The 26628-nt window shown below is 53.5% G+C and overlaps 3 protein-coding genes and 1 long non-coding RNA gene across 7 annotated transcripts in view; 1 reads left to right on the forward strand and 3 right to left on the reverse strand.

The window, feature by feature from the left end:
* Positions 1-1379: 1379 nt before the first annotated feature.
* Positions 1380-9709, reverse strand: DYRK1B (dual specificity tyrosine phosphorylation regulated kinase 1B). 4 transcript variants are annotated; one of them, XM_086689761.1, is made up of 12 exons: positions 8768-9077; positions 7351-7514; positions 6198-6317; positions 5922-6110; positions 5610-5757; positions 4461-4747; positions 3564-3710; positions 3337-3477; positions 2994-3029; positions 2714-2909; positions 2215-2321; positions 1380-2120 (listed from the first exon to the last, which is right to left on the reverse strand). In XM_086689761.1, exons 1-12 carry the CDS (start codon positions 8844-8846, stop codon positions 1749-1751), a joined length of 1986 nt encoding a protein of 661 aa, XP_086545887.1. In that variant the 5' UTR covers positions 8847-9077; the 3' UTR covers positions 1380-1748. The 4 variants fall into 4 exon arrangements, with proteins under 4 accessions (XP_086545887.1, XP_086545890.1, XP_086545886.1 ...); XM_086689764.1 differs by lacking the exon at positions 8768-9077 and adding an exon at positions 9552-9709 and having other exon boundaries at positions 2714-3029; XM_086689760.1 differs by having other exon boundaries at positions 2714-3029.
* Positions 9710-9990: 281 nt separating this feature from the next.
* Positions 9991-20756, reverse strand: FBL (fibrillarin rRNA 2'-O-methyltransferase). The gene is made up of 9 exons (XM_025914516.2): positions 20611-20756; positions 15119-15271; positions 14911-15012; positions 14728-14822; positions 13418-13588; positions 12567-12699; positions 11118-11230; positions 10206-10351; positions 9991-10096 (listed from the first exon to the last, which is right to left on the reverse strand). The coding sequence occupies exons 1-9, from the start codon at positions 20618-20620 to the stop codon at positions 10072-10074; spliced, it is 948 nt and encodes a 315-aa protein (XP_025770301.1). The 5' UTR covers positions 20621-20756; the 3' UTR covers positions 9991-10071.
* Positions 20754-25618, forward strand: LOC147573601 (uncharacterized). The gene is made up of 2 exons (XR_015244868.1): positions 20754-22271; positions 24917-25618. It is a non-coding gene; the product is annotated as an uncharacterized LOC147573601 (long non-coding RNA).
* Positions 24705-26628, reverse strand: part of FCGBP (Fc gamma binding protein) — a 41391-nt gene continuing 39467 nt past the window's right edge. The window contains exons 19-20 of the mRNA XM_086689759.1: positions 25005-25273; positions 24705-24880 (exon numbers count right to left, since the gene is read on the reverse strand). Of these exons, the coding sequence (XP_086545885.1) occupies positions 24871-24880; positions 25005-25273 (279 nt within the window). The 3' untranslated portion in view covers positions 24705-24870. The remainder of the gene's footprint in view (positions 24881-25004; positions 25274-26628) is intronic.

The following is a 26628-nucleotide window of genomic DNA, read 5'->3' on the forward strand; positions in this document are numbered from 1 at the left end:
ATCCTCTCGTGGCTCCTCAATGTCTTTAGGACAAAATCCAAGCTACCTAATCAGGCCAACAAAATCTTCCACGATCAAATTCATACAGAACTTTCAATTAGCTCTCCCAACACCACATCACCCGCAGTTCATATTCACACAACAGGCTGTTTCTCGTCGCTGCCTGTGCGCAAACCACCGCACCACCGCCACCCCAAACATCCGGTCTTCGGGTCTCAGCTCAAACAGCTCCTCCTCCTCCGGGAATGTTCCCTACCCGTGCCTCGTCTGGGGTCCCCTCAGCGTTCCACACTGCGCCCCCTCCCGAACACCCGCAGGTCCGTAACGGCGTCCACGCTCTCTCCTACCGACCGGGGCTTCCTGTGAGCTGGGCCAGACCCCGCGGCTGGTGATGCTCTGTGCGATGGGGCCGCTTCAGGCCTCAGCGCCTCCCTCCTGCTCTGTGACCGCGGACGCCTAACCTGCTCAGTCTCGGGGAGCAGCACAGTGGCCCACCTCCCGCACGCCTGACAGAACTCAACACCGGCGAACAGTCTGACCAACGCCACCCAATCACGGCTTTTTCCTTTTCTACAGCCCGCCTCAAGCATCCGGGCCCCGTCCACCTCGGACTACCGATTGGCTGCCTGAGACCGGCCCTAACTCGTGAGCGAAAAGAATTCTGGTCTTTGTAGTCCCCTGACGAAAAGCGGCAAAACGGATTGCAACGTGTAACTCCATTTCCCAGGAAGCGCCGCGCCCCAATGGCGGGAGACGGTAGGTACCTTTGAATCAGGAGGCTCTTGACTGACCGGTTGGGAGACTTAAGTTTCCAAATTGCTATGGAAACAGACCCACTTACCTGAAACCCCGGGAATATCTTTCTGCCAGAGAATCTCAAAATGCTTTGCTCCGTCACGGTTCCAAAGGGTAAGACCAGACATGGGGGTGGGGGTGGGGTAAAGTCTGTACTTTACACTGCCTGCCTGCCATTTCCCAGATGGCATTAATAAGGCCTGCTGCAAGCATTCGGCACCTACTAGATGCCTGCCTGGCATAAGGAGCCACTCCTGTGCAGACTCTGTGGAAGCCCTGGCTTATTAGGGCAGATCCTGATGTTTCCCAGAGACAGGCCACAGCTGGGCGTGTACTCGTTCAGGGTCCGTGTTTACCACGGAAAAGACAAACATGGGCTAGGATCCTATCCAGGATCTCTTGTCTAGGATTCCGTAGCCCCAGACTTCCTGCAGCCCCGTGTCTGCGCCAATAGCCATAACTTCCCCAGGGATGCATCCCTCATGACAGAGCTTTTCTGGCACCCCTTCCCAAACACCGTTCCCCACCACGCCTCTGAGGGCCAGGTGAGGGAAGCCGAGGCCTTGCAAACTCTCAGGCAGGCATGTGAGAAAGCTCTTTACTGGGGGGTACAGCAAGGAGGAGCAAGGCCATCTCCCCCTACCTGCCCCCACCCCCTCCTAGGGCCCTAGGGTGAAGGGGGTCTCCCCCCGACACCGGACCACCACTGTCTTTGGTACAATAAATAGAAAACAAGGGGGGGGGGGAGAGGGGGCCAAGGGTCCAGTCTTTAGTGAGGAGGGTGCGCCTAAACCCCTCTCCTTGACGCCCTGCCCCAGGCCCCAATCAGTGCAGGCCTCACCCACCCCAGCTGGGTAGCAGCAATTCCAGTCAAGGGGAGAGATGAGGATGGGAGCCCAGGGCCCCCAGATGGGGGGTATGGCTTCAGGAGGGGCCCCAGGGAGGGGGCTGGGTCATGAGCTGGCTGCCGTGCTCTGGGGTACACCACGGAGGCCCAAGCGAGGCCCCAGAGTGGCAGGGTCATCAGGGGGTGGGAGGGGTGGACGACCTCCTGTCATCCGAGTCCGGAGGGCTGAGGCAGCCGGGTGCTGGGGGGCAGGCGCCGGGTGAGGTGGGGAGCAGTCTGGAGGGCCGCCCACCAGGCTCACATCCATCAGCTCCGGGGGTGGTGGTGAGGTTGGTGATGGGGGACGGCCAAGGCATCGGGGTTGAGGGGGTAACTGGGCCCCGGCCCCTGGCAGTGACGAGGCGGAGGCAGGGGCCTGATGTGTCTTGTGGGGCACATCACCCCCTGCCCAGGGGCGCAGCGGCTGGGAGGGTGGGACCTAAAGGAGCAGAGGAATAGTGGGTGATGGAGACCCAGGTCCTGAAGCCCAGATAACCCACTATCCACCTCCCAGGTCCCCAAGGCCCCAGTACCTGGGGGCTGTTCATCTCACAGTCAGTGATGGGGGGCCCGGGGCCCCCACAATATCGGTTGCTGTATCGGTAGGTCCGGTTGTCACTGGAGGAGCCGCTGGAGCCTCCTGGAGGTGCCAGGGGAGGAAATGAGGAGAAGCCTTAGGGTGAGGAGAGGTGGTGGCTGGGTTTTCGGGTGGCTGAGTCTGGCTGGCGACTCAGGCCCACGCCTGGGCTTTGGGATCAGAGCCTATCTGAAGGATGGGCCCAATTCTGAGATTAAGGATCAGAGCTCAGTTTTGGCTTTCAGAGTCAGAAGCAGTTTCAGAGGTGTGAGCCCAAGTGCAATTTCAGAGATCAGGTCACAGCCAGGCAGAGCTCTCTTGCCCCACCCATTCAGAGTCCAGGATCCCACAATTTCAAAGCTCTAGGTGAAGGCCCAGTGGCAAGGTCCCCCAGGTCAGGCCAAACCCATGTTGCCCACCCTCCTGTTCTAGCGCACCTGGCACTGGGCACCCACCAGAGCTGGAGATGGAGCTGGCGGTGCTGGAGGAGGGGCAGGTATCAAGGGGTGCGGGCGAGGTGGAGGCACTGCTGCCTGCCGGGCCCGTGTTGGTGGCCTCATCAGCCGTGCGGCGGAAGAAGCCGTGCTGCAGAGCCCCCAGTGGGCTGATGCGGGCGGCGGGCTCATACTCCAGCATGCGCAGCACCAGGTCCTGGAAGCGGAGGTAGTCGGCGGGGCTGTGGCCCGGCTCCCCCGCCCGCCGGCCCCCGGGCCCGCCCGTCTGCACGCCCAGCACCTCCTGCAGCCGCCGTGTCCCGGGGCCCTGGTAATCCTGGCAGGGAGGGGGTGGGAGGGGGGGCAAGAGAGTGGCCGTCAGTGGGCAGGAGGGGCAGGGAGACACACACGGGGAAACAGAGGCACAAGAGAGAAAGTGGAAGGAGAGAAGCTAAGAAGAGTTGTGGGGTGGGTAGGAGAGACGGGGGAGGGGGGGTGGGCTGGGACGAAGGAGAGGACAGACAAGGGGGAGAGGAAGGAAGGGAAAGACACAAGGGAGAGGAAGCAGGGAGAGAGGAAGCCCCAAGTGTGAGAGAGTGAGGGGCCACCAGGGTGGGAGGAGCGGCGTGGGGCAGGGGCCGCACCTTCCTGAGTTCCTTTGTCCTTCGTAGGGTCCAGCCACCCCCAGGCAGCCGTTCAAAGTACTTGCGAGCCTTGGGTGCCTGGTCCAGCATGGGGGCTGGTGGGATGCCCAGCACCTCCACAATCCGGTTCATCTGGTCCACCTGTGGAGCAGTCAGGTGGGCAGTCAGGGTCATCAGGCCAACCAGGCCTCTGTCCCCTCCAGCACACCCCCTCCTCGGGAGCACACCTCATTGGAGCCACTGAAGAGGGGCTCTCCAGTGTGCATCTCCACCAGGATGCAGCCCAGGGACCACATATCGATGGCCAGGTCGTAGGGTGTGCCCAGAAGCACCTCAGGCGACCGATAGAAGCGGCTCTGGATGTACTGGTAGATCTGGGGGGCGGAGCAGGGAAGAAGGCAGCGGTCAGAGGTCCCAGCCTCCCCTAGTGGTGCCATGGCCATACCCAAAGCTGAGACAAGCTTCCTTTCACCAAAACCGGGACGGAGGTTCCAAACTTGGATGTTACCAGCATCCCTGCTTTCCAGGAGCCACTACCATCATCTTATTCACCAGCCTCAGAAGTCTCTGCTGACCTAGTCTCACCCTGATCTCCATCCCAAAGCCTGACCCTGGTCATCAGAGGCTGGCAGTCTGCAAGCCCAGGCCCTTCCCACCCCCGCAATCCAGACCCTTTCCAAGCCATCTCAAATGTCTGCTCACATGAAGCTGCAAAACTAAAGCACCCGTCCCCTCTTAAGGGCACAGGGCAAACAACTTAGCAAAGCATCACTCCGAGCTCAAAGCCAACCCAACTTCACTCTGCCCACATCTGGCAGCCTCAACACTGGCCCTGCCTCCTCAGGCCTCACGGTTCCTTTCCTACTGGGAACTACATCCTGTGGCACTTTTTTACCACCCCCCCCCCCCCCCCCCCCCCCCCCCCCCCCCCCCCCCCCGCCTTACACTCCGTACCGCCAACACCTCATCCCGGTACTACCCTTCAGGCACCCGCCAGGCCACTTCAGGCTGGGCCCTGCAACCCCATCCCAGCCTAGCTCCGCCCCTCGGGCTCCAGCCACCGGTGCCCCCCCCCCGCCACGCCCACGCCGTGAGCCCCGCCCCTGGGCCGGGCCGTGCCGCACCCGCTGGCCAAGCTGGCAGGAGCTGCCGAAGTCCACGATCTTGATGGCGCTACGCTTGGGATTGCAGAGCAGGATGTTCTCGGGCTTGAGGTCGCAGTGAATGATGCTGAGCTCAGGCGTGGCCAGGAAGAGCAGCGCTGTGCAGAGCTGCTGCGCCAGCTTCCGCGTCAGGTTCAACGAGACTCCGCGGAAGTGCGTGTTGCGCAGGAGGTCGTACAGGTTGTAGGAAAGCAGCTCGAACACCAGGCACAGGTGGTTCCGAAACATGAAGTGCCGCTTCAGGTGCACTGTGGGGAAGGAGGCAGAAATGGGCCGCTGGTGAAGCGGAGCCTCAGAGAGGGCCAGTGGCAGCCGGGGACACACGGTGATAGGGAGAGAGGCCACAAGCAGATCTGTGACTCTGCCGTGTGAGCACCGGACAGATAGTGGTGTGCCCACGGGAGGCAGCTGCTGGTCAGGGTGTTTTCATTCGGTCTGTAACTTGATTCACGTCAAGAAAAAGATTTTCTTGATTAAGACAAGTTCATTTTTTTCAAGTCTCTCTCCAACTTCCTGATAAATGAAAGAGAACGTTTCTCTTTGGTGCTGATGGGTCTTTAATACCCTTCGCCATTTCCTTAATTTTGTAACGTTGTCTTACTCTCAGTTCTGTTTATTTTTGTGGCAGAGGACACTCGCTTTCCATTTACTGTAACCATATGTATTTCAAGAAACACTCTCTCTAATCTACTCTTGCTTTTTCTAAGAGGAATCAGTGTGGGAAAGAGGAAAAAGAATGACACAGACGTCAGGAGTAAAGGCCCTGGAGTCCACTGCCTGGTGACATTATAGCTCCACTAAGTACAAACTTGGTGGCCTTTGGCAAGTGATAGCGCCCGAATACTTCCTTTTCTACTCCAAGCTGTGGGCCATGATGCCCCTTCCCCCAGGGCTGTGGTCGTACTGAAACCAGTTGATTCAACGTGTGCTTGCAACAAGCCTGACCCTTAGTGAGCACCCAATAAATTCTGGTCAGCACTATGCTGGGAATAGGTCAGAAATCATGAAGGCGGCAAGACAATCACTGATGTCAGGGAATTACAGACCAGAGCCTGCCCTGAAGACACTAGCCCCATCCTGTACTGGGTGTATGGCTGCCCCAGGCCTCACCTATGTAGTACTTCATCTCTGTGTCGTGCTGGTTCATCAGCTCTAGCAGCCGCAGCTCAATCTGGGCCTGGTTCAGGAAGGCCTTTTTGTTCTTGATGATCTTGATGGCCACCAGCTCCTGGGTCTGATGATCATAGGCTTTCACCACCTGCCAGGGCAGGACATGTCACAAAGTGAGGAATGGGGGTGGGGGATGGGGAGGAGGAGATGGGAAGGGGGATGGGGGACAGAACAAAGCACCACTTTTCTGTGGGTCAATACCAGTGGGTGCCCATGCCCCCCAATCCCTGGGTCAGGGTGTGCGTCCCACACCTGGCCAAAGGAGCCTTTGCCAATGAGTGAGTCAATCTCGTAGCGCTCCAGCCAGCGCTCGCCACTGCGCACAATGTAGTCGTGGTTGTCATCGTCATAACCATGGTTCAGGACCTTTTTCTCCTTCTTGGTGCTCGAGTCCTGAGGTGGCGCCTGCTGGGCCCGCCGCTTCTTCTTCGCATAGTATACCTGCCCAGCCGGCCAGCAGATAAGGACTGCTGAGTGACCTGTGCTGGCAGCCAGGACCCCTCAGCACCCAGCCGGGCCCCCGCCCACCTCATTGATGTGCTTGTAGGTCTTAATGAGGTCCACGGAGAGCTTGCGCAGCGGGGCTGAGGTCGCATCCCGAAAGGCCAAGGGCAGCCTCCGTGGCAACAGCCGCACATCAGGCAATACCTGCAGGGCAGGGCGAGGGGTGGGCACTGAGGACAGGCGTGCACTTCTGACCTCCAGAGGGAGAGCTGTATGGGTGGCTGGGTCATCATGGTTACACACACACATAGTTACTCGGTCATCATGTGATAACCCCACTAGGATAGAAATTCCCCAAGGGCAGAGACTCTCTGGTTCTTGCTGCATTTCCGGTGCCTGGAGCAGGACCTGGCACATAGCGGACAGTCATTAGAGATTTGCCGAGTGAATGAATGGGGAACTGTTTACCCCTCACCTTCCATCCCACACCTTTACTCCTTTCCGAACCTCAGTGGGAGAGACCAGACAGAAAACGTGGGCTCTGCCCTTTGCAGTCCTTCGCCAAGAGACCCTCCATTCTGGGTGTCCCATCTTGAGGGCTCACTTCTTGCCTTACCCTTGTCCCGTTGAGTCTTCTCATCCCTCACCCCCAACTCTGCACCATTTTTGCCCAGTGTTTCAGGATCCAGCACCCTTGATCTTCTACTCTGTCCCACTTCAAGCTCTACATTTCAGAGCCTTAAACAGTCTCTACCCCTAAATGTCTCTACTCTGCACCCTAAGGTGCTGCTGGCTCCAGGATCCTTTGGGTTCAACCTTCACCCACTTTCACCTCACCTCCCTCCCCCATCTTTCACTCTGGAACTTTTTTCCTTAGTGAACATTTATTGTTTTTGACGTGCCAGGCACTGTTCTCAGCATTTTATGTTCATTTCATTAACTTGTTTAATTCTCACAACAACCCTGTGAGGTAGGTATCATTACTGGCTCCATTTTACAGAATTCTGGAAAACTGAAGCAGGGAGAACCTAAGTAATTTAACCACCATGTCAGGATTTGAACCCAGGCTCTCTAAACAGATTCTGCCAGCAACTCCTCTATTATTTTCCACTCCAGATGGACCCTTCATGCCCCAAGGAAACTGTTTTGGGCAACCAAACTATCTTTCACTCTCCAGACCCTTCTGTCCCCAGCCTCCCCCTACCCCAGACTGGTAAGGAGCCAGCTGAAAGCATACCTGCGTGTGCTCCTGGGGCCCTGGGAAGCCAGAGAAGGGACCATGGCCTGGTGGGACGGCCATGGTGGGCTCAGAGGGCCGCAGGGGAGCGAGGCCTGGAGCGGGAGCCCGGCCGGGGGGCGCCTTCTCGCATCCTGCACCTCGGCTGCCACCGCCGCTGAGACCTGAGAGCAGGCAGGAGGCAGGGGAACATGGAACAAGGGGATGTATGGGACAGTACGAAGCAGGAAAGAGGTAGACATCAGAAAGAAGGCAGGGCACAGGGAGAGGAGAAAAAGAGCAACAGGTGGTAATGAGAAGGGACAGAGAGAAGTGGTGGGGGTGGGAGCACAGCGGAGTCCCTCAACAGATGATTACCAAATAAATGAAGTAGGTGGCACAAAGAGGGGAACATGTGAAAGGGAATGATTGCAATCCAGGCAGGGATATAGACCATGACAAGAAAGAACAGAAAGACACCAATAATTGGGGGGAGGAAAAGAAAAAGATAGAAACCACAGACAGCATAGAGAGTAGGATTCACTGTTCGCTTCCCATTTCTACTAATGGCCCTCCCCGACGCCCCCTCACACAAGATCTTGCCCTCCTGCAGTCTTCCCTGATCATCAGGATCTCCTCGTATCACAGCAAGTTCCCTCCACTTCAAGATCTACCCTTCCCAGTAGATCCCTCAATCCAGAGAGCTCTAGGATCCCCCCAAACCACATGAAACAACTCTGGGCCCCCTCCAAACCCACGACAGAGTCCTCTGCAGGCCCCTAAAACCACATCAGGGTCCTGGGGACCACACCAAGATTAACCTGTTCTATAGGATTATCTCCATACAACAGAGTCCCACCCCATGGCATTCCCATCCACCAGCCCCCACCCCCCAGGGGACCCACCCCATATCATGCCAAGACCTCTTCCCTATAACATCTCCTCCCACACCAGGGACCACTGCTCCAGGTAGTTGCTCCCGTGGCACATCGGGGCTCTTCTCCGTATTACTTCATGGTCTCCCTCAGAAGCAAGGCTCACTTTTCCTGATGGGAGCAAGGAGGCTTCTCTTCCCTCGCCCTTCTCTCCCCTACACTGGATCTTCCCCTCCTCCTCCCATCCAAGATTTCTACCAGGGCCCTTTCTCCAGTTACTCTTCTCTACACCAGGGTCAATACACAACTGTGCCAATTCCTAGAAGGCCCCCAGAACCAAATTCCCCAAATATCACATAGAGTTCTCCCCTCACAGAGTACCTGTCACACCAAAATCCTCTCCCCACAGGCCTTCTCCCATGGCACTCCCTTTCTTCTATGCCAAGCCTTGCCACTCCACGATCCCTCCTCTCTCTTGGAGCTCCCCCGCCCCTCGCCCGAAACAACCTCTTCCCCGGGGCCCTCCCACGGCAGGACCTTCTCTCCAAGCACCCACCCCCTACCCGGGTCAGGGCTGGCGCGGGGCCCACGGGGGGCTGGGGCGCGGTGGGGCCCCCAGTGGGGTGGGCGAGCAGCCAGCATGGCGGCGGCGGTGGCAGAGAGGAGACGGCCGCCTGTCCCGGCCCGGCCGGCCCGGCAAGCCCCGCGGCGGGGAGGGCAAGCGGGACAGGCGGCCCGGTGGGTGACAACAGCAGCAGCCGCCGCCGCCGGGGGTGGGGAGAGGAGGGAACGAGGGTCAGCCCGGGGCACGCGGGAGAAGGGGAAAGCAGGTGGACGGGGGAGGGGTGGGTTAACCCTCGCCCCGCCGGCCCCGCCCCGCGCAGCCACCCGCCCCTGGGGACCCAGGCGTCCCGCCCCCCACCCTGGAGGCCCGCCCCGGTCGGCGGAGCCCCGGCGGGCGGGGCCGGCTGAGCTGAGCTCGGCAGTCCGCACCTGCCATGGCAACAACCGTGCCATTGGCCGCTGCTGCCAAGAGCTCAGCCAATCGCAGCCCAGAACAGCTGTTGCTAGGCGACGACGATGCAGCCGGAGGAGTCGAGCCCAAACAAAGGGCGGGAGCGGGGCCCCGCTACCCCCTCCCAGCCTCACTCCCAAGACTGTTCCCTCGGGCTCGGCCCCTTCCAAGAATCCGACTATGAATAGCCAGGCACGGCCTGCACCTGCCCGCCGCCCCCCTGCCCTCCTCCCTCGGCCTCGTGCTAAGTCTCGCGGCGACGCGGGCAGGGCGGGTCCGTACTGCCCCCTCCCCGCGAGCTCGTGCTACCCCACCTGTAGCCGCGTTGTTACCTGAGGGCGCGGGCAAGGGGACTCAAGCTGCTCGGGAAGCCCGAGCTCAGACCTGCCCACTGGCTGAAAGTATCCGGCGGACGCGGCGAGCCAGGGCCCCGATTACCCAGTAATGCAACCAGCAAAATGGCGACCACAACAAACCGGCCCCCACCTCCCGCCTCGGGCTCCGCCCCCACTCCCCCCATTCGCTTCACCCACGTGACCCAAGGTAACACTCCGCGCCTGCGCGCAGCGGAGTTTACCGGTAGACGCGCACAGTAAGCTACCAACCCCGCCCAAACGTCGAAATCCGGGTTGCGACTGCGCAAAAGGCAGCCAAGAAAGGAACATGCGCACGTGTGACCGGATGAGCTCGTCCACCCCCACCACCGCGCCAGTTGACCAAGGGAGCATGCGCTCTGTTGAATGGAGGTCGCTGAGCAATCAGCAGACGGGAGCAATGGATGAGTCTTTTAATAGAAAAACACACGTGTAACAGTAGCAACACAATCTCTCGCAATCCAGACGGCGCTGGGCTTCAGTTCTTCACCTTGGGAGGTGGCCTGTAAGAGGAAGGAGAGAGGGGATTCAGAGCCTGTCACCATTTTCCGGCACTCCTACCAAGCGCTAACGCGCAGGGCTGTCTTGGTGGCTTCCAGGCCCCCTGCTCACCTGTACACGCCCACCACCACAGCGTGGTCTCTTTCGTAAGGCTCTAAGGTCAACTGTTCCTGGGGCTTCATGTTCTCCTGCTGCATCTTTTTCACTTCAGAGGCAAACACGGCCTCAGCAGAGGCTGTGGAGTCAATGCAGTTGGCCTGCAGAAGAGAGAACTTGGAAGTCTGCAGCAAGGCTTTGGGCTTTTTTTTTTCTTTTGCTCTTTAAACCACAGGTATTTGTTTTTTATTGGAAACTCAGTGAAACTCAGGTTTTGGGAGTGGAGGGAAAAGACTTCATCACAGAAATTTTCTTCAAGTTGGTTTGGATTTACAACAGAAGACTTTAACAGAGACCTATTTATCTAAAAGCTAGTGTTTAAATTTTATACCCAGGGTTGTTTTTGTTTTATTTTCTCTTTCTTTAACAATAGTAATGCTGAGAAAACAAAAACAAATGTAACAAAAGGCCAACAAATGGTGAATCTGGCTGAGGATCTTTATTTTAAAATAAAACGTTTTTGAAAACGCACCGAACATTTACCTAAAACTTATTTTCTACCATGCTGTACTAAACACTTCATATATATTGATAAATTTAATCCTTACAGACAACACTGAAAGAGAGATGACTAATGAAGAAACAGGTACCCAGGTTAGGTAACTTGCTCAAAGTCACAGAGCAAGCTGGAATTCAAACTCAAATGGTCAGACTCCACAATTATTCACTTGACCAGTACCTTCTATTGCCAAACCCAAAGCCTTTTCGTTTTGCAGACCTTTTTCATCATGTGCTATACGACTGGGGCAGGGATAGAGCTGGCTGGATGAGGCATCCCAGAATGGAGGCCTCCTCGTTTTGACTGACTGCTTGGCAGTTACAGAGAAGACACGACCACCCCACCTTAGATTCCACCAAGCCCCGTACCTTAATGGAAATCACAAAGTGTCCTCCGTTACGAAGGAAGGTGTGGGCATTCAGGGCTACAATCCGGGTCTGGTCTGGCTGGGCCACATCGGCAAAGATCACATCCACCATCGCTAGGGAGAAAGAAGTGGCAGTTACAAATTGGATCTGTTGGATCTTCTCGGCTCCTCCCATGAGGCCTGTGCCCTGTTACCAGCAGGTTCCTGGCAGTCTTCCCTGCTTCCAGTCTCACATCCCCCCCACTGATCTCCCTCCCTCTGCAGTACCCCCAGGATGGGTCCAAGAAACCCAGTCACACCATCTATTCATTCCTCTTGTAAGTCACGATTGCCACCTACTCTGTGGCCAGCCCCGGGCCGGGTGTGGGGGACACAGAGATGAGTCAGACCCAGACCTGGTCCTCAAGATGCTCCCAGGTCTTGGGATGGAGGGTAAACAGACACTCATCAAAAAGGCAAGTAAAGGGGCGCCTGGGTGGCTCAGTCAGTTAAGCGTCCGACTTTGGCCTACGTCATGATCTCGCAAATTCTGAGTTTGAGCCCCACGTCGGGCTCTGTGCTGACAGCTTGGAGCCTGGAGCCTGCTGCAGATTCTGTGTCTCCCTCTCTCTCTCTGCCCCTCCCCTGCTCATGCTCTCTGTCTTTCGAAAATAAATAAATGCTAAAAAAATTCATTTAAAAAAAAGGCAAGTAAAGGAAAGCACTTACAGGCCAGAGTCCCTGCAGGATTGTCTAAATAAATAAATAAATAAATAAATAAATAAATAAATAAATAAGTTGTAGGACAAAGGGTATTGTATGAATGCATGGGGGAAAAAAAAACTCCAGAGAAAACCAGCGAAATGCACAGTTTTGTGTGTGTGTGTGGTTTTTTTTTTTTTTTTTTTGGCAAAGTATTATTTTTAAGCTGGTATGATTAGAAAAAAAAAAAAAGAGGGTATAATGAAAACTGACTTTTTGAAATTGAGAAAAGCAGCTTTTTAAATTGCTCCTATCAGTTACCTCTGAGGGTTGTTTATAAGGAGTTCCAGTTTTACATCATGCTTCCCAATTTTTTTTTTAAAACAAAGTAATATTCACAACGGGCCCCTCTCAGCCAAGGCCACACTCAGGTTGTGCTTTATGGGTTATGATCTCACCAGACAACGAGGAGGATGGGGGCTTTTATACATAAGCCAGGGGCAGCATGAAAAGTACCATGTTCTGGAGGGAGGCAGGAAGTATGGGGGTGCCTAGGGAGAGGCGCGGGAGATTGAAGGAGGTTGGCCCTTCAGGCCTGCCAAACACCCAAATTCCACAACTTCAGCTGCCTCCCCCTCCCCTTCCCCCCCTTCATTCCTGCAGACTCAGGAGGCCTGCTCATTCACTCTGCTTCCACTCAGATTGGGATTCTGGCCACCTTTCCCAGGAAACCTGGAGTGGCCTGGACTACACAATCCTGGACCCCTACCTATGAGCATGCGGTATTTGTGTGGGTGCCGAGCATCTTCAATAACAGGAATGATGTTGGTCCTCTTCTTGGCCAAGTTAATGAGGTCACGGCCAGAGCGGTGGGAGAACTCAACTGCATAGACTAGACCGTCCTACAATAAACAAAAAAATAGAAACACTGATACTGGTTCTTAGATGGAACACCCACTATGGGCCCAAACACTGCATGTGGCCATGCAAATGCCCATATCAAAACCCTACCATTTAACAACTATTGTTATGTCCATCTTACAGATGAATAAAGTGAGAGCCAGAGACATGAAGTCACCGGCCAACAGTGATTCAATCCTGCTTTGCTCGATTCAATCCCGCTGTGCTCATCTGAGAGCCGAGTCCCTCAATACGGTCTTAAAACGAGGAAGCTAGGGCACTGAGATGAAGTCTTAACAGCTAAGAACACTTACAATGGGCCAGGCACCACTCTGTTATTTTACAGGAATTCACTCGCTTATCTTCACAGTAACCCTATTTTCCAGAGGGATAAACGGAGGCTCAGACAGGTTAAGTTACTAACTGCTGAAAGCCACCTCACTGCTAAATGTCACACCAGAGCCCGGGGTTTTTAACCACTAAATTACACAGCTCCTTTCCCTCCAGGCTAAGAACTCAGGAGTGAGGCTGAACGAGGCTTTGAAGACCAGGCGTTCAAGCTGCTCCTTCCACCCACAGGCACTTTGAAGTCGGAGGGGCTAGCCCCAAGCTACACGGTACAGGGAGGCAGCCAAGGCCACTGCCTCCAGGCTGGCAGGGGCAGCCTCTCCCTTCTTTCCACCTCACCACCAGCCTTTACTCACCCCTCCATCCACTCACCGGGCCTACGATGTCAGACACGTGGGAGACAGTGGTGCCGGACGCAGCCCCGAGGTAGAGCACCTTGGCCCCTGGCTTGATGTGGATCTGGTCCACGCCGCCCAGGATTGCTGCTGCCAGCTTGGAGCGGAAGGGGTTCCAGGCACGGTACTCGATTTTGTCATCTCCCTCCTGGGCCGGGAGAGATGGGGATGGAAGTCAGTGCTGGGCTCTTGTGCTAGACCCCACTGCCCTCAGCCCCAGGCGCTCATTCATTGTTTAAGAAATGAACACAGATGGAAACCTGGGTGGCTCAGTCGCTTAAACATCTGACTTGGGCTCAGGTTCCTGGGCTTACGGTTCCTGAGTCAAGTTCCACATCGGGCAAGCACAAGCCCTGCTTCTCTCTCTCTCTCAAGAGAGAAGAGAGAGAGAAATGAACACAGGTACACATCAATGACCACAACACATGCAGGACCTGCCCACTCATGGAGATTACTGATTCAGGTAGAAGGGGCAGGGATAGACGATCAACACAGAGATAAGACCATACGAGACAACAGCAGGACCTGTGTGATCAATCAACAACCATTCACTGTGCCAGCACGCCCAGTGTGCCAGACTCTACGCCAGGCAACGGGGATGCACAGAGAATGAGACAAAGACCCTTGTCCTCAAGGACTAAGTATGCACAGAACTAACACATATGGTACAGGAACCAGTGACAGGTGCTAAGGTGAAAAGATCAAGCCAGGAAAGAGGACATGAAGTATGGGGTGTGGGCTAAGGAGCAGGTGAAAACGAGAAAGGGTGGCCAGGGAAGAGCCCAGGAGACATCTGCAGTAGACCCTGAGGGAGGCAGGGACCGTGCAACTCATCTGAAGAAGTGCATTCTAGGCAGTAGGAGAGGACACAGAAAGGCCCTGAGCAGGAGTGGGCCTGGCCATTAAGAAAATGGGATAACAGGGCAGAGGGTGGGCAGTGAGGACTGCTTCTGACAGACTGGGTGGTGCAAGGTGGCATTGTGAGAAAGACAAGGTGACATCCGACCAGAGACACTAGGGGTGAAAGGAACCAGCCACACACACAACTGGGGGATGAGCAAGGAGGTCCGTGTGGCTGGAAGATGCGAGGTGAGGGAGTAGGGAGGGGGAGCTGGAATGCACACAGTCCTCTGGGCCACACTGAGGACCTGGGACTTTGACCTGAAGGCCACAGGGATCGGACTCGGGTATTAAGATGACCCTCTGGCTGGCCTGCACAGGGCGCACAGTGGGGCGGGAGGGAGACCAGACGGCTGGCTACCCCATCAGCTAGGGCCCTGGTCTCACCGAAATGGAGACTCTCTTCTCTCCATAAACTGACTCTCCAGGGACCAGATTCTTGGTGACAAGCGCATCTTCCTTTCCTCGACAAATGAAGACACCTAAGTGAGGGGACCAGCGCAGGGTGAAGACTCTGGGCTGCACCCCACCGCACCCCACCCTCAGCAGCTCCCCGCCTTCCTCACTCACCTTCATGCCGATGGGGTTCTACCATCACATTCTTCCCCGACTGGTTTCCTCTTTTTCCTCCCCGGCCACGACCCCGGTTGCCACCAGACTGGAACCCTCCACCTACAAGGCAGAGATGCAGTGACACAGGGACATCCCATCTCTTCCTTCCTGAGCCCCAAGCCCAGGCACTGCCTCCAGACTGCATCCCCCCTACAAGGTCACTCACCACCTCGTCCTCCTCCTCCTCCTCCTCGGCCACGGCCCCTGAAGCCTCCACCACGACCTCTGCCCCCACCAAAGCCTCCTCGACCTCCACCACGTCCACCACGGTCACCAAAGCCTCCTCGGCCACCGAAGCCGCCCCCACGGGGGCTGAAACCTGTAGGGGCAACAGAAACAGGAATCAGGGCAACGAAGTTTGAGATGTTATTATTCCTATATCTGGTAATTCCACTGGAGGGTGTCCACAAATATCCACGGTAGCCAAAAAATCGGGCCCAACCCAGATGTCCATCGGCAGAATGGGCAAATAAAACAGGGGCACATTCATAATCAACAATGACGGGATCTACAGTTACACACAACAGATAGATTATGAAAATCTTAGGGTCATAATGTTAAAAGTGAAAAAGCAAGTTGAAGAAAACCACACCCAACATAGTATCTTTTATAAAGTTCAGCAACAATTAAAATTAAACAATGCCATGCCGTGTTGATATATGTGGTAATGCACGCCCCATGCCCCCTCCCCCCACCAAAATAGAGGCCAAGGGGATAAATGCAAAACTCATACGATACTGAGTATCGAAAGGGAGAAAAATTACAGAGTGCAGGTAGGGGAGATGTAGGTTACTGTTAACATCCTGCTTTTCTCCGTTGGATAGCAGATTGGCAGGATCCATTGTATTTTCCCGTCCTTCCTTCCTTGCTCCCTCCCTTCCTTCCTTAAAGCGGGCTCTGCGCTGCCAGCAGTGAGCCCGATGCAGGGCTCGAACTCACGAACCATGGGATCACGACCTGAGCCGAAGTCAGACACTTAACCGACTAAGTCACCAGGTGCTCCTCCATTCTATTTTCAGTATTAGTCTGGAGAAGCGCAAATACCCGCCTGTGCGCATGCACCGTGGCAGCAAGGTCCCTCAGACCTTGGAAACATTTCCATGCCCTCCCTCGTTTGGAAGAAAAGTGCCAACCCCCAAACAGAGGGGAGGTCGGCATGATGTATCCTTTCTGCTATCTGACCCCCCTGCTTGCAAACTTGCAGAAGTCCCTCCCAGCTCAGGGGGAAAAAAAACAAAGAGAAAAACTCTTTAATTGTCCTTTATGGATGGGCGACAGTGCCTAAGCAGTGTAGGGCTTGTGGACGTCATGCGAAGTCGGGAGGAAAAAAAAAGAGATTCAGAGAGGCTTTATTTTCACGAGCTCAGGTCAGGGCAAACTCGTTCCTTTCACTGAGCACAAAACAACGGCAGAGGCGGACGGAATTCGGGTACTAACAGATTCAGTATTTTCCTGTGCGGTTCCCTAAGCTCTGCCGTACTTTCAGCCAATCACACAAGTTATAAAATAATAGTGCGAAAATTAGTGATGCTTTAAAAAATAATCTCACTTGATGTAAAACTGTTCAGTACTAAGCTTGCTAGGGTTTTGGGAAAGGCACACCATATTCACCTCTATGAAAGCTTCATGCCTCGTAATGGCGTTAAAGATGAAAACGCAGAACTTTTCAGCGCCTTTCCTGATTGAAGTGTTAAAAATGGACAGTTTCAGGGGCGCCTGGGTGGCTCAGTCGATTAAGCGTCCGACTTCAGCTCAGGTCATGATCTCGCGGTCCGTGAGTTCGAGCCCCGTGTCGGGCTCTGTGCTGACAGCTCAGAGCCTGGAGCCTGTTTCGGATTCTGTGTCTCCCTCTCTCTCTGACCCTCCCCTGTTCATGCTCTCTCTCTGTCTCAAAAATAAATAAATGTTAAAAAAAAAAATTAAAAAAAAAAAAATGGACAGTTTCAGAACTCCCCAGACATGACTCAGAGGTGCCTACCTTTCCTCCCTCTACTCCTGCAGTCTCCTGTCCACATGGCAGCTAGCGACTGACCTTTTTCAAACTGCAAATTGGGTCTCTTCATGCCCCTGCCCAAATCCCTTCAACGGTTTTCCATCCCATTGAAAATGAAACCCAGGGGCACCTGGGTGGCTCAGTCAGTTAAGTGTCCGACTTCGGTTCAGGTCATGATCTTGCAGTTTGCGAGTTTGAGCCCAGCATCGGGCTCACTGCTGGCAGCGCAGAGCCCACTTTGGACCCCGTCTCCCTCTCTCTACCCCTCCCCCACTCTCTCAAAAATAAATAAACATGGAAGGAAGGAAGGAAGGAAGGAAGGAAGGAAGGAAGGAAGGAAGGAAGGGAAAAAAATACAATGGATCCTGCCAATCTGCTACCCAACCGAGAAAAGCAGGATGTTAACAGTAACCTACATCAACCCCATGTCAGGCTGTGCTGACAGCTCAGAGCCTTGAGCCTGCTTCGGATTCCGTGTCTGTCTCTCTCTGCCCCTCCCCTGCTTGTGCTTTTTCTCTCAAAAGCAAAAATAAACATTGAGAAAAAGAAAAGAAAAAGAAAAAAAGGAAAATGAAACCCAAATTCCTTTCTCTGGCTTCCAAAGCCCCAGATCAGTGGGCCTCACCTTTGGCTAATCCCTGGGACTTAGAGTGATTCTGATTAGTTGTCCAGTGTAGGGGCCTGACCATAGGGCTTTTTAAAGTTCCTCAGGAGATTCTAAACGTGCAGCCCAAACTAAGAACGGCCGTCACAAGGCTCTGGCCTCTGCTGACTTTTCTGACCTCACTCTTTCTATGCTGGGCCTCATGCTTGTCCTCCAGCTTCTAAACCTTTAACATTTGCTGTTCCCACTTCCTGGCTCCTGCAGACATTTGCTGGGCTCACCCACTTCTTCACTGCACTCAGGTCTCTGGTGAAACATTCCTTCCTCAGAAGGGTCTTTGGGCTCCCTACCTTGACCTGGCTTTCTTGTTCTTCCTGGCAATTATCATACGTGGCAGTTTTTACGTTATTACTGCCTGACTCCTGCACCAGAATCAAGGCCAAAAGGAACGGGGATGTTTTAACTGTTTCGGTCACACTGCACCCCCCAGCACTGTGCACACACTTGGCACAAAGTGTGGTGGGCTTGGTAAGCATTTAATCAACTGTCTGGTCTGCTGAAGACTCCTAAACCCCCAGGAAAAAGCACCCTCTCTGTTCATTCAGGAAACGGGTGATGACATGGTGACCAGAGTGCCCTGGTCCCCTCCCCTCAAGCAGTTCGTGTATCCCCTACAGGGCGATGGCCATGCCATTCACGGCCCTAGAGAGTAGGGAAGGTTCATGGGGATCTTGAAAACCTCATCTTTAAGACAGAGATACAGCAGTAACACAGTGCCCGCCTCGCAGAATTGTAAAGAATAAGCAAATGGCTTAATATACACAAATCGCTTCTCTCAATACACAGCCTGGCACACAGGTTGAGTATTCAGTGAGGGGACAGTGAGTCCCCCTTCCTCCTACTTAGGGGAGAAACGACCAGGCCTAAGAGACTCAACCCAGGCCTGATGGAACTGAGTCCTGAGAAGTGTGGGCATGGCATGGGGTGCAGTGGGCAGGAGTCTCAAAACCTAGCCTAATCCATTTCAGCTCCAGGAGCCTAGAGAAATGTACTAGGAGTACCGGTTCCTCGGGAAAACACACGTTCACACACACTTTCCCAGAAGTTTGGGGGGGTGGGGGGGAGGATCCAACGGACCCTCAATTTAAAACCTGCTCTCCTCTCCTCCCACAACCTTCCCCCATCTCAAAACCGGACACTCCATCCTTCCAGTTACACATGCCCAAACCCTTAGTTATCCTTGACCCCTCTCTTAGACCCACATACAAGCTGCTGGCTCCATCTTCAAAACAGATTTCCAAACTGTGACAATTTGTCAGGCTACCACCCTGGGCCACACCCCATCATCTCCTACTAGATCACGGCAACAGACTTCTCACTGATGTGCCCGCTTCCACTTCTGCTATCCTGACGTCCTGCACACACAGAAGCCAGAAGCTGATCCTTTTAAAGCTGTCTATCAGACTGCATCCCGTCCCTGCTCAAAATCCCCCAAAGGATTCTTCTCTCAATCAGACTCAAATCCTTAGTGAAGGGCCGACTCTAGACAACTTCGGCAACTTCAAATCCTAACACAATGAGGGAAGGGTTGGGAGGAAGGTGTATCGGATCACAGGGTCAGAGGTACACAGCCCAGCAGCTTCCACACCATTTCATCAGGAGATCCCCAAATGCTGAAGAGAAGGGGAGCTTGGGAGGGGGCATGGATCCACAAACCCTCCCCCCTCCCACCAGATGACCCCATCTCTCCACACGTGGAGTAAAGAAAAAAAAGAAAAAAAAACAAAAAAAACAAAAAAACGAGGAAAACCTGCACTAGGAAATACCTTCTGGGTCACGGTGGAAGATTTCCCTAAACTCTAGTGGAGCAAATTGGGGGAGGGGCACAGCCTGATTTAAGAAGATCTGAGACACCAGGGAGAGGAACCTTTGTTCCTCTTGAGAAGAAACGTAAAGATAACAATGAGTGGCAATACTATTATGTCAAGCGCTGTGCTATTTTTCCTCAGCTTTGCCGGGATGTAATTGACACGCAACATCGTGTGAGGTTACCATGTACAACCTGTTGATCTGTACACTTAGACACTGCAAATGATTACTGCAGTATGCCAGTTTTCTCTTAACACGATCTTGCTAAATTATAACTGGGCGCCATTTTACTGATGAGATAACCGACTCAGAGAGGTAAAGCCACCTGCCCAAGGCCACACAGTAGCTTCAGAAGCAAAGAACCGAATTCAATTGACACCTTTCTGCTGTCAAAGCCAGGACTCCTCAATCTGCCACGAGGGAAGGAGGGGTGGGTTCATCAGAGTCTCGGGGAAAATCAAATGAATAAAATCACTCCTCTCCTGTGACTATCTCTCCCCCGCCACCCCACACGAATCGTATCTTGGGCTTGTGAAAGTTCTCACCGCGAATTATTCTGATCACTCAAACCTCAGGGATCCGCCCCCTCGGGAGAGTAGAGAGCGGGAAAGTGGGACAGAGAAGGCCACAAACTATCAAGCCGGGAGTCCTCATTCACCACGGCCCTCTCGGAGAAGCCAGGCTGGGGGCTAAGGGGAAGATCGTTGCGGCGGTGATACGGAAGGCTAAGGGGGTTCTCCCCGGGCCCAAATCGGGACTCTCCACTTCTGAACCAAGACATTATCCCCAAATCTCAAGGCCAGAGATCCAAGGCACCAGATGCCTGGATCCAGACTCTGGATCAGCACCCCCGACTGCCACCCCCTGTCCAATTCCCAAGACCCCTAATAATGGCCTCAGTAAGATGAATCTTAGTTCAGGAACTCCCATTTCAGGCCCAGGACCCTCGACTCACGACCGTGACCTCCGAAGCCAGTCACACATCTCCAGACCAGGAACCCGACCTCCCCGGCTCAGCGTCGGTCACAAGGCTGAACCAAGACCCCTCGCCACAGAAGACCGGAACTAGGATCCCCCTCCCCACAAGAGACCGGATCCCCTGCCCCTAGGCCCCGCCCCTCCGATTCCGGTCTGGCCCCTCGATTCGTGCCGGCTCCAGTCCCAGACCCCGGACCCCACACCCGGCCTGCACCTGGCTTCATGGAGAGAACTCAGCTCGGCGGGTCAGGACTCTGCAGCGTCCCAGACTACACGAGTCTGCTTTCGCACGTGGAAAGGAACGCACGCGCGGCGACGTACGGCGTGTGACGCAGCCTCGCAGCCCCGCCCCTCGGAGCCCCAGCCGGGGCCGGGGCCGGCGCGCGCGCTGTGGGCGGGGCTTCGCCAGCCTCTCAGGGCCCCGCCTTGTCGGTGGCTTAACGCGCTGCTTGTTGAGAGATCCCTTCTTTGAATGCGCTTCTTGCTTCTTCTTAACTCACCCCACCTCCAATCCCGTAATCAGGGCTCACCCCAGGCTTTGCCCTCTGTCCCTCTTCTCTATTTCCAATTAACTCCCTAAGGATCCTTCTACACCCAAAAGCCTTACCTGACCTATATCCACCCCTAAGAACAGGGACCATACCGGGCTCCCGTTCATGCACTGGTAAAAGCATTTAGGCACTGTTATAGGCACTGAATACAGCAATGAACAAGACATACAAATCCCCACCCTCCTGGAGTTCATCTTCTAGTGGGAGTTATTAGAAGGCAGTAAGTGCTTTGGAGAAAATAACAGAAGGGAAGGAAAATAGAACTGGGGGGGGGGGGCGGTGACATTTCTTAATCAGTGGTCAAGGAATGCATCAGGTGATTTGAGCAAAGAGCTTAAAGGTGAGGAGTGAGGCATGCACCTACGTGGGGGAAAAGAATTCTAGGTAGAGAGGATTAATAGGTGCAAAGGCCCTGAGGCAGGAAGGGCATGGAGGGTTGGAGATGCAGAGAGGGGTGTGATTGGGGCAGAGTTAGCAGGGAAAGTGGAAGAGGAGGAGAGCAGGGAGGTAACATGGGAAATTGCGCTGGGCCTTCTGTGCCATGAGGAGGACTTTGCCCTTTACTCGGAGTGAGATGGAGCTATGGAAGTTTCCTGAACGGAGAAGGGATGTGATCTGACAGGGGATCACCGTGCATGTGGGAAACAGTGTGGAAGTAGCCATGAGAGCAGGAAGACCAAGGAGGGGCCTAAGGCAGTGGATCAGGCAGCAGATGAGGATAGACAAGGTCAGGGTGCAGGCAGAGGAAGGAGTGAGGAGTGAGCAGAGTCTACTTAAGCGTGGGGGAATTTTGTGCTTTGTAATTTAATGATGTTAATATTCATCCTGCAAAGCCAAACAAGTGCTACTATGAGAAATTACTAAAAACCTGCAGGAGAATGCACCGGTCTGTTCCATTCATTGCTGTATCGCTCTGTGCCTACAACTGGGCCTGGCACAGAGAAGGTCCTCAGTAAATGTTATCAAGTGAATGAAAAAACCCATGCTGTTTTGCGTTCTATGTGCGGGGTGTTCCAGCCACACAGAAGCATTTCCGAAAGTCTGTTTAAATATTAAGATGGAGAATCTGCTGAGTTCATTCGGGATTTCTGGAGGCTGTGTAATAATCAGATGGCTCCAGTTGGGGATCATGTCACCTACTTCTTATGGATTTTTACTATTTCCCTTCCAATTAACAGGATCTTTTTTTAAAGGACGAAAATACTGAGAGGACAGGGCAGATTTAGAGTTGCCAGCCCTATTTTCTGGAATCCTGGCACCATCTCCTGGCTCTGAGGCATTTCACCTGCCAGCTTGCTCTGCAGACCTGAAATTGGCAATACCGGTGAGTAGTCAGTGGGCGCCTTCTGGTCTGGTGCCGGGGACACAATGGTGGCTGAAAGAGTCCTAGGCCCCGCCCTCTTGGAGCAGGCAGGTGCCCTGACAGTGTCAGCCCAGAGTGGTCGGGGCCAGGATGGGGACAGTACAGAACACCCGGGGCTGAGAAGCGGGAGCACAGAGGGCTTTCCCCAGTTTTCTTCTATGCCCAACTCCCTCTGAACCTACCTTTTAGCTTCCTGCTCTGACCGCAACACAGTTCTGCCCGGAAGGCATGCCTTCCGTCCAGCCCTTCCAGGAAGGGGCTGTTTTCTTCAACTCAGCCCTCAAGCCACCAGGCCTGCAGATGGGGTGAGACCCTCCTAGCTCCTCATTGCCTAGCTCCCAGAACTCCAGAATAAACTCTCCTCTGCATCTTCCTACTGTGTCCTCTCTGCCTCCTCCCTAAGCCTCTGACTCTGAAGTCTGTGCACTCACACTGTAGCCCCGGCTCCCATTCCTGTTGCCTGTTCTCCAAAGTCACCGCGGCTCACCTCGTAATTTTCGCTCCGGGCCTGCTGTCAATCAGGCTCCTCTTACCGTGATTCTTGGTGATTTCAACTGTTCTGGCCCCTCAGTGCCTTGACCTTCTCTCCTCTAGTGATCTTGTCCTCCACCCAACCCTTCCTTCCCATGCTCACACCCCAGGTGGGGTGGGGACACAGTGGTGACTGTGGCAGCCCAGAGGTCCTAGCCTGGTTGGGGAGAAAGACCCCTCCCCAGAGAGCGATGCCCCGCCCAAACCGCAGCCCCTTCAAAATCTAGTTCCGTGCGTCTCAGTGTCTGCCCATCGCGTCAGGTCTCTCCAACTCACGCCCTCTAAAACTACTGTGCCAATGACCCTTCAGCCATCAATCCGTTAAACTAACCTCTTCCCTGTCCCTCACCCCCTTCATGATCACACCATTCCCACCGCCCAGGATGATTCCTCGTCCATCCTTACTACTGCTCCGTGGCTCATCCCTCACGCTTTGTACTTGTTTCTTTTCTTTTTTTTTTTTTTTTTTTTTTTACCCAACTGAGTCTACCCTCTTTCTCCTCTGCACTTGCATCCTGGCAGCTGAATGTGGATAGAGAAAAACCCGCGCTCACTCTGGCTGGTCTCACTTTGGATTCATGATGACAAACCCAAGTGGGCCCTAATACTGCCCAGCCAATCCTACCGCGTGCCCTGAATCCATTCATTCTCCCATTTTTTCTTCCTTCCTTCCTTCCTTCCTTCCTTCCTTCCTTCTTTCTTTCTTTCTTTCTTTTTCTTTTTTTAAATATTTATTTGTTTTTGAGGGAGAGAGAGAGAGCGTGCGAGCATGACTGGGGGAAGGCAGAGAGAGAGGAAGACAGAGAGAATCCCAAGCAGGCTCCGCACTGTAAGGGCACAGCCTGACGTGGGTCTGGAACCCACAAATCGTGAGATCACGACCTGAGCCGAGATCATGGAGACCGATGCTTCACTAACTGAGCCACCCAGACGCCCCTCCCATTTTCTTATTTTCCCTATTAGTAGTATCGGCAACATGTTAATTTTTAAATGATATGTCAAAGCATAATTTATATATCATAAAATCCATAAGTATATGTATGGTTCAGTGAATTTTAGGAAATTTATGTAATTGTACAACCATCACCTGACCTAATTTCAGAATACTTCCGTCTTCCCATTTCCTACAGATGGAATCACACAATGATGGGCATTTGAGTTATTTCCAGTTTTTGGTTATTATGAATAATGCTGCTAGGTACATTCATGTACAGATATTTGTGTGGAAATATGCTTTTTTTTTTTTTTTTTTGGTAAAGAGTTCTAGGAGTCAAGTGACTGAGTCCTATTGTAAGAGTATGCTTACCTTTGAAAGAAACAGACACACTTTTCCAAGGTGGACCTATTTTATTAAAAATTTTTTTTAATGTTTTATTTTTTTGAGAGACAGAGAGAGATAGAGAGCAAACAGGGGAGGCGCAGAAAGAGAGGGAAACACAAAATCCAAAGCAGGCTCCAGGCTCCAAGCTGTCAGCACAGAGCCCGATGCGGGGCTCGAACTCACAGACTACGAGATCATGACCTGAGCTGAAGTCGGACACTTAACTGATTGAGCCTCCCAGGAGCCCCCTCTTTCCCTTTTTGACCCTTCCCTCCATCCAATTGTTCATCTTCTCTTCATCCACTCTTTTAATCATCCATTTCCTCCTCTTCCCATTTCTCCACCCCTCATTCACCCATTCATGTCCCCTTCCTCCCTCCCTCCCTTCCCCCTCCTTTTCACCCATCCACCCATCCATCCATCCACCCATCCTTTCACCCCCCAATAAATATTCATTGTATGCCAGATGCCCCAGGCATCTGACAGCTGCTGTGCAAGAAGGAGAGTCATGGAGGAGAAGGCATAAGACACACACATCAGCATGCAGTTTAGCCCAAGATATTTATTCAGTGCTTTCACAGTTGGCCTCAGTGGCTCATCAAAGGGGTAGAACAGGGTAGGGGCACACAGGGACACTGTGCACTCTCCAATTATTTCAGTCTCCAGGAGGGTCAGGTCCTGAAGTCCTCATTCCTGGTGGATGGCTGATCAGCTATGACTGTAAAAGACAGACTCTTAGCATTTCCTCTTGCAGACTGAGCACCTACCCCGACCTTCTGCTTCCCATGAGGGCCCCAGCGCCCCTGCCCCAAGCGGCCTGGCTTCCATGCTACATCCCTCACCATGCGGAGAAGTCCTGCGCTCTCCAGCTCTCCAATGTCGTCTTCTGGGAGTCATGCCCATCATTGGTCTGGTCCCCGTCAAAGTTTCCGCAGGCCCCACACAGCTTCCCAGCATGGTCACTGCTGACCATCACGGCCAGCTGCCCGTTGGTGCCAAGCCACACCTGGACCCCTGCCTTCTGCTGGACTAGCACAGAGCCATCGGGGTTCTGACGCACGGACACAGATGTTAATACCTCAGCTGGGAGAGCCACTTGGAGACCGTTGACCTGGTGGTGGTTGAGGAAAACACAGAGTGTTACCAGGATGGAGACTCCAAGCAAGACAAGAAGTTCAAGGAGCAAAAAAAGAGACACAGGTGCTGAAAGCGATGAAGATGTGGATGGATGCACTGAATGGAGAGATGTATACACAGCTAGCTGGGGATTTGGGCAGAGGTTCAAAGGACAGAGGACAGATGGACAAAGAGACGCATCAGTGGATAAATGGTCATGCACAAAGCATTCTAAGGGCAGCCAGGATGGCGGGGAGCACTTTATACCAGACAGATAAATACATGATCAAACCCCAGCATCATCCTGTTCTACTTTTCAAAATAAAAGAAGCTTTAAGCATGTCCTGTAAGTTATTGGTTCTCTAACAGAAGCAATTGCATGACTTAATTTTTCAATGCTGATGTCTAAAGATAAGTAACGACCTGGAAAGTATCACAGTTATGTGAGAAAAGTCCTGTTTCTCTATCATAAGCTGTGGACTCAGTAACCTTGGTAACCCTATCTGGGTTTTTCCTTTAAATAACTGTTGTCTCTTTTCACCGATGAGTTAATCCTTATAAAGTGAGACTCTCTGGAAAACCTTCTTTGAAAGAAAAGTTCTTTTTTTCAAAATGTTTTGGGTCTGGGTCTTCCTCTGGCAGATGATTGGAAAGATAGGTAGATATACCTGGATGGATGGATGGATGGATGGATGGATGGATGGATGGATGTGTGGATGGATGGATGTGTGGATGGATGGATGTGTGGATGGATGGATGGATGGATGGATGGATGTGTGGGTGGATGGATGGATGTGTGGATGGATGGATGGATGTGTGGATGGATGGATGCGTAGATGGATGGATGGATGGATGGATGTGTGGATGGATGGATGTGTGGATGGATGGATGCGTAGATGGATGGATGGATGGATGGATGTGTGGATGGATGGATGTGTGGATGAATGGATGGATGGATGTGTGGGTGGATGGATGGATGGATGTGTGGATGGATGGATGGATGTGTGGATGTGTGGATGGATGGATGTGTGGATGGATGGATGGATGGGTGGGTGGATGGATGGATGTGTGGATGGATGGATGGATGGATGGATGGATGGATGGATGGATGTGTGGATGGATGGATGGATGTGTGTGTGAATGGATGGATGGATGGATGGATGGATGGATGTGTGGATGGATGGATGGATGGATGGATGGATGGATGGATGGATGTGTGGATGGATGGATGGATGGATGGATGGATGGATGGATGGATGTGTGGATGGATGGATGGATGGATGGATGGATGGATGGATGTGTGGATGGATGGATGGATGGGTGGGTGGATGGATGGATGGATGGATGTGT

Source organism: Puma concolor, chromosome E2 (genome assembly GCF_028749965.1).
Source record: "Puma concolor isolate L17-30 chromosome E2, mPumCon1.1.hap2, whole genome shotgun sequence".
Taxonomy (NCBI): domain Eukaryota; kingdom Metazoa; phylum Chordata; class Mammalia; order Carnivora; family Felidae; genus Puma; species Puma concolor.